At 34.6% G+C, this 7,140-nt stretch overlaps 1 protein-coding gene across 2 annotated transcripts in view; it reads right to left on the reverse strand.

Moving 5' to 3' along the window:
• Positions 1-5,688, reverse strand: part of dapp1 (dual adaptor of phosphotyrosine and 3-phosphoinositides) — a 48,984-nt gene extending 43,296 nt beyond the window's left edge. Inside the window, exon 1 of one of the 2 annotated variants that reach the window (XR_015935624.1) lies at positions 5,469-5,688. Coding sequence is in view for 1 of the 2 variants with exons in the window: in XM_088627259.1 (XP_088483385.1) it covers positions 5,469-5,545 (77 nt within the window). In the remaining variant the exon portion in view is untranslated. The remainder of the gene's footprint in view (positions 1-5,468) is intronic. The other variant, XM_088627259.1, reaches the window with a different exon arrangement.
• Between the last annotated feature and the right edge of the window lie 1,452 nt (positions 5,689-7,140).

Consider the following 7,140-nt stretch of genomic DNA (forward strand, 5'->3'; position numbering starts at 1 on the left):
GTGTTTGAAAAACCAAAGTGCTCGTAACTTGAATACTTCTCAGACAGAGGAAAAACATAGTAAAGAATCTTAAGATGCTTTCAAATTAAGTCTTATGTCCGTAGCCTTAATGAAATTATCAAATGGATACAACAAGAAAACAATCACAAAACATTTGTTCATAAAGAGCTACAGTGCTACACATATCCCCTCCATTGCAACAGTAAGGAACCATTCTTTCAAAGTATACTCTGCCACAATCTGCAGAAATCTCTTAATACACAATTTATTCTATTTAGGAAGGATTATTATTAAATAATCTGTCAGGTTTTCGCAAATATATATGAAACATGCCAGGTATAGAAATAAGGATGTTCTTCTAGGATCTTTCCTATTACATAAAATTTTCAAATTTAGTTCAAATTTAATTGGATAGGTGCAACATATCATTTAATGGTTTAAGAATCATTTAATGACTCTACAATTAATAACAACTTTGTGAGAAATGTATTACAATTGTGATTATTATAGTGTAAAATTGGTACAGGTTTTTGTAACATATGGAAATTACTTTTAACTAATTCTAACACCCTTTATCTTTCATACAAAAACAATCATGCAAAACAGAAATTGTGTTAAAAAATATTAACAACTTGGGTCCAACTGGTAAAAATCCTTGTTTTAGCTTTAAATTGCCTGAGCCCACTTATCTGCCTTCCTAATTTTTTTTAATCAACTTATTCTGCCTGGAGTTTATTAATTTCTTAATTATTTATTACAACCCCTCTGTAAACTATTTCAGTTCTATAAGGGATTTCTACTATACCAGTTTGTGACTTTTACAAATAGAAAGATTGTTGTTTGGAATTGAAATTTCAGTCCAAAGGTAATAGTCATAAAAGAATTTCCTCTTGACTTTCACAGAAGACCCATGAACCAGTTTCTAGAATATGGAAATTCCAATATGTTCATGACAAATACAGTACATTTACACTCAGAACCTTTGGGATGAAAATAAATGCATTTTTTCAGCTTTGTAGTTTCTGGCAACTCATTTACTTTTTTTGCTCTAGTCACACTAATTTCTTCTGACTCGGAGATGACAATTTCATAATCAATGGACTTTTTATCAAAATAAATCTGCTTTTTTCAATAATATTACACAATTAAATTCACATGATGTCAGTCAGCACACAAGAAGTTTAAAAAAACTTCTTACAAAAACACTTAATTAACTACAAAATAATTTTCTCTTGTTTACTTTAATATACTCCTAAACACACTGTACTGTATTTGTACAGTAAATACATCATTAAAGCTATGAATTTACTTCTTTCTTCCCTAGAAAGTAACAGTATATTAAACAAGTATTTTTAAGAATATTTGAAAGATCAGTTTCCTGATTAGTAATTAATTCCCAACAGCTTCTTATTCTCTACAATCTGAAATGTCAATCACAATTTGTTCTTTAGAGAGTGTAGGCAGATTAAGAAAAATTAACTCAGGGGACAAATATCAGTTTGACCTAATTTCTGAATTTATTAATTCCAAGTTCAGTGAAATTCCCAATGTACTGTATGCATTTTTCCAGTTCCACTAGTACTACCAAATGTATGTGCAGACACCAAAATTTGTACTGAATCAGGATGAGTAGATTTGTTAGCAGATAATCAGAACACCACTGTGAAAAACAAAACAAAAACAAAAACAAAAAATATTTTCTTCTTCAATGATAATTTCATAAACCTGAATGTACATGGAAAAAACATTCAATGAGTTTTTTTTATTTAAATTTTGTTTTGGAAGATAGTATGCTAAATTACAAGGCTCTTCTTCAGCTAGATTATGTAACATCTCTGCCTTTATAGAAACAAACTAAATCTTAAAGTTTGTTTAGAAAAAAAACAGCTATATCAACAAACAAGCAGAAGAAACACTCCTTACCAAGAAACTTACCAAGAAAATGAGCAATATCTTCAAAACTCCTAAAGAGACACTGACAGCAAAGCTACATTCTTTGTCAGAATCTGTGAAACACGAATCAAACAGCAAAGGTGGAAACTATGTGGAAGTGCATTTAAAACTGAAGCTGGAAGCCATTAAGAAAAATTGTGGGTGACTGAAACAAGGTGTTGAAACTAATATCCTTTAGTCAAGGAACACCTGAATGAAATCAGTTACATTATCCATCAAACAAGCTAGATGTACCAAACTTCTCCTACATTTATTATTATCTATTTTCTAATGGCTCTATGCAATACGAGGTCACACAGGAACCAGAACCTATCATAGAAAAATATTTTTAATATTAATTAATATTAATATTATTTTTAATACAATGAGGGCAAGGGAGGATCCATCCTTTATGAGATGCCAGTTCATTGCAATACACACAAAGCCACACATACACGCTCACACCAGGGCCAGTTTTCCCAGAAGTCAATTAACCTTCTAATAAGTCTTTGGACCCAGGGCCAAAGCTTTGCAAGACAGCAGTGCTAGCCACTTTGCCATGCCACCCATGATCTAATTAAAAAAAACAAATTTTAGATCATACTAACCTCATCTAGTTAATTACAACATTAACAACACTACATCTTTGGGTCAAGCTACATTTCAAATGAGATGTTTGGGGAGTTCTGAACCCTACTCTAAACATTCAAACTGCCTTTTATCTGAGAAACCTAGCAACAATGATACACTTTTGCTTCTGAGGAAGAGGAATCTGTTTTTTTTCCAGCGTCTGGAAATGATTATTTTTATAATTATTCATATAATTATTGTTATATTATTTTCTATATTCTAATAATTTAAAAGGATTAATTTTGCTGTTTTTTACATATTTCATAAGCCTTTGTAACTCATATTATTGTTGCTTATACATTGATTTGACCTAGACAAATTTATTTATTGTAGATATTTTATGTTAAATGTTTTTTTTTATTTTAATGACCAAATATTTTTTCTTCTTCTATCCCAAAACATGAAGCTATTAAGCAATGTGGCCTTCCTGCTACTGCCCTTATACTAACACAAAAAAAAATAGGACTGTGCGATCTTCACCCTGGAACATCCATGACTTTTCATACTGCAAGTCCCAGAGTATCCTTATGGGTAAAATAGTATGAAATGGAAGGAGGCTGTGGCTCTTGCTAAAAATACTGTGAGATAACATCCTTTCAGTTTTCAAAAATTCCAAGGGGTTTCTGTTGTGTGTCAAGTCATAAATATGGTACTTACTGTAGGCTAACCCTCGCAGACCTTGGCTAATTGTCCACTACAGTTTCAGGAACCCTGGTCAAGTAGTTAACTAATGACTACAGAAAGATCTGAACTCTAGGGTATAAACTAGTTGATTTTGGCAAGAAGCCCTGACAGGAAATATTTTGTGGATACACAAACATATTTCCATGGTAACTCTCCAGAGCTCAAGCTTTCGTATAACATGATTACTCATATTTGGATGCCATCTAATAAATTTAGGGTCTACGGTATTGTGTGTCACTTCACAAAAACAGTGCTGTAGCTCTTGTGTGTGTTTGTTGCCTTATTCAACATTTAAGCCAGGTGAATCTACCCAAAGTCACGTTCCTTAAGCTAAGTCCTAAAATTAGAGGTAAAAGAAAAACTTTGCAATCCAACCATACACACATCACAGTTATTTTGCACTACTGCTATAAGGTATATACAGTATGTCATTCTGAGAAATACAATTTCTACCTCCTCATGCATCATCTAACCATGCCTGGGTGTTAAAAAAACCAAATTTGAAATAGCTCTCCACCGTAGGTGAGACTTCCTTCCATAAATGTGATTACTTTTTTTAAATAAAGTTTAGATGCAAGCAGGAAAAGCATTTGCTTTTTTGTAATAAAAAGGTAACTCAGAAACATTAAATATTTCTCACAGAAATTCTGTCCTTACTCATGAGTTTTTGCTCATGCAAAGCAACACTGTACCAGATGATTTACCACACAGACGTTAAACAACTTATTATCTTTTCATAATGAAGTTAAATTAAGAATTATATTAATTGCAATTTGCTTGCAATTTATCATATTTAGATTGCCATTTATTTCCGTTATACAACATAAGAGTTTAAAAATAGTTCAGATAAATAAAATACTGAGAAAATACACAAATGAAGAACCATGAAAGAAAAATACCATTAAGATTTCATGTAGGTGTGGCATGTAGGTTTAGGAAATTTTAATACACCTGCCATAAAGGTTATAATCCATGAAATGACTATTTGCATACAAGCACATCATACAATGAACACCAGTAGTTAGACGTTGTGCGGCTTTAATAAAAATGGAAGTGAAACTAAAGGACATTTTGGTTTGCTGCAAAGGAACAAGAAAGAGTTGTGCATGGGGATTTTTTTCTGTCATTGACACAGAGGACCCGTCCCCACTTTTCCGTTTTTATGAGAGGCATTACGTCTTTTTATCTTTAAGTAAACTATAAACGTACTTTTTAAAACCCATGAATTTTTAGCAACATTTTCTCTGCAATCTGTATACATGAAAAGTGGACCGGCATGTAACATTTACTGAGAAGACACCCATCTGAGGCACCATCTCATTCATTCAGTTTTAAACTTTAATTCCGCTGGGGAATAAACATCCGTGGGTATTGCTCAAGGGGGGTAGACTGTTTGGGGGTAGCTATAAAAAACAATAAACACAAAATACTACAAAAAATGTGCCATGAAGCCAATTCAATATACTGCAGTGGAAGGTGCTGCATTAATAAGCAGTTCTAACAAATAACACACTCTTCTAGTATCGCCAACATTTCTCACCCCTTGTTTGGAGAACTGTTACAGAGTAACGATATATGTTAATTAAAATTTCCTGCGAAAAATGGATTGTCAACACAGGGATTCCTATTCCTCTTCTAACTGCCACCGACTAGCTGTATTTTCTCCTATAACGTATTTAACTTCCTTGTCTTTAAAGTACAACTACAAACAAATGTGCGGGAACCCTTTATTTGGGACAATATCCTTCACCGATTCATTTCGTTTATTACGACTTGCTTATCACAGTACCTTTTAAAAAAATCACTATACTACGGTTTGAACACTTATTCTAGAAGTAGTAAAAACTATCTTCAGATTTATCAATGCTGTGCTCCTCCACCAGATTAAGCCAATGATGATTCTTCTAATCTCTGTCAGATCTCACCACAGATGGTACTGAATGATACTAATAATTGTTTCATGTTGCATGAATGACGTTGTTCGGTCTTCACAGATAATCCTTGTGAAAGAACTAATTCTAAAAACTGTTTATCAGACTAACTTTTTTAACATTTTAACTAAATTTCGACTAAACGACCTTTAAAACAATTTTCACACAATAACTAATTTCACTATTTTGACTCGTAAACTAAATCTCGTTAGATGCAGGTGAAGAACAAAGTTCCAGAGCCCTGGATAGTGTAAGGATAAAAAAAAGCTTTCAATATTTAAATAGTCTCACCTTAATGATTCCAGTTCATCTCCGAGGTAACTCTCAGTTGAATAATCGCTGCGCATAGAATTACTGAACTGAGTCATGATCTGTACTGGGACTTAAATCGCCAGCTGTCCCCTCCACTCGAAACACGCGTCAAAATTCAGAACACTTTTGTAGGAGCAGCTTTTACTGGTATTATGCTTCACTCCCGACAGTCAGCCAATCCACAGTAGAAGAACAAGAAAATGCCAGGTAAAAAGAGGAAGTTGGTAAAGTCACGCCCACATGTCTTTTGGAAAAACATGTTAGAGCAAAAGTGATAAACCATACACGCTTGACCTATGGGAACTGTAGTTTTTCAGGGCTACATGCCCGTTCTTAGGGCAAGTATTTATCGTTTTATCACAACCAAATGTAATGTATGGCGTTGGACTACCAAATACTTGCGCCTTCAAATGATAAATGGTGACATTGTGCTATTATAACGTAATGTATAGTTTAATTATTTAACTTATTAAAATGTAATACATTTTTCCTTGTTTGCAACTTTCTCTTTAGAAGCCGCACAACTAAGAGCTTTTACCACTATTTATCAAGTCGGGATCAAAACCTCAGAAAACCCCTTCGTCCAAAATGTCCCACTGCCACTGTTTGATTATCCGGGCGTCCCAGCCTTTCATAACAACATAAGGAAAAAAAACAGGGTATCGGTCTCAACAACACTACTGGGTGATTTGTGTCATACCTCCACAACACTTTTGTCAAAGACGTGCCTCCTGTTTTTTTAATGCACTTCCATGTTGTTTCTGCTTGTGCCTTTGGCTTCACTGTTCATTCTGAAGAATTCCAGTGGATTGACTTTTTCAGTGAATTTTAGGATTTTGATACTTATCAGCTCCCCTCATGCGTTTCTAAAACAAAAAGGTTCAGTTCCTTCAGTGTGTTATATTCCCTTAATCCTTGGAATGTATCTTGTTGCTCTTCTCTGGATGGATTCCAGGTCAGCAATATCTTTTCTACAATGTGGTGATAAAAAAATTGTACACAATCTTAAAGATGAGGTCTTTCCAGTGTGTTACACAATGTTTACATAACATCCCTAGATTTAAAACTACACTTTTAACTATATATGGTAGCATTTTGTTTGTCTTCTTACTTACTCCCCCACATAGTCTAGACTAGAGGATGCAAATGAAATGCCGACATACAGTATACAGCAGCATGTTTCCTATAGCAATCGGGAGCCTGAGTGTTGACATTTTGTTGTGTCCCATCTCCAGTCCACCAGCACTCCCATGGTGCCTTTGGAGACAGGGTTGATGTTGCTGGGTCTGTGTAATGCACACAAAAGGATCCTTACTGTCAGTGATTTCAGATCCCTCTCTTACCCACACCCCAGATTTTTTGTTTATAACTTTACTTATGATTCTGGGGAGGTGTCTGACCCACTCCCCACTGACTTGCTGCTCAGCTCCTGCGTGCACCCTGGCTCTCACTGTCAACTGTTACTGTTGTCCAGGGAAGGTCCCCAAGGTCCTGTTTCAGCGTCGTCACTGGAGATGTGGAGGCCAGGAGCTTGATTTGTGCCACTGATTGCTCTCATTTCTGGGAGTGCTCACCATCCTGCCTTTTAGCACAGAGGTTAAACTAAAAACATTTTTTTCAGTATTTCAACAGCAAAAGAGCAGTAAAGGCT

This window comes from Lepisosteus platostomus, chromosome 1 (genome assembly GCF_059453375.1).
Source record: "Lepisosteus platostomus isolate fLepPlt1 chromosome 1, fLepPlt1.hap1, whole genome shotgun sequence".
NCBI lineage: Eukaryota > Metazoa > Chordata > Actinopteri > Semionotiformes > Lepisosteidae > Lepisosteus > Lepisosteus platostomus.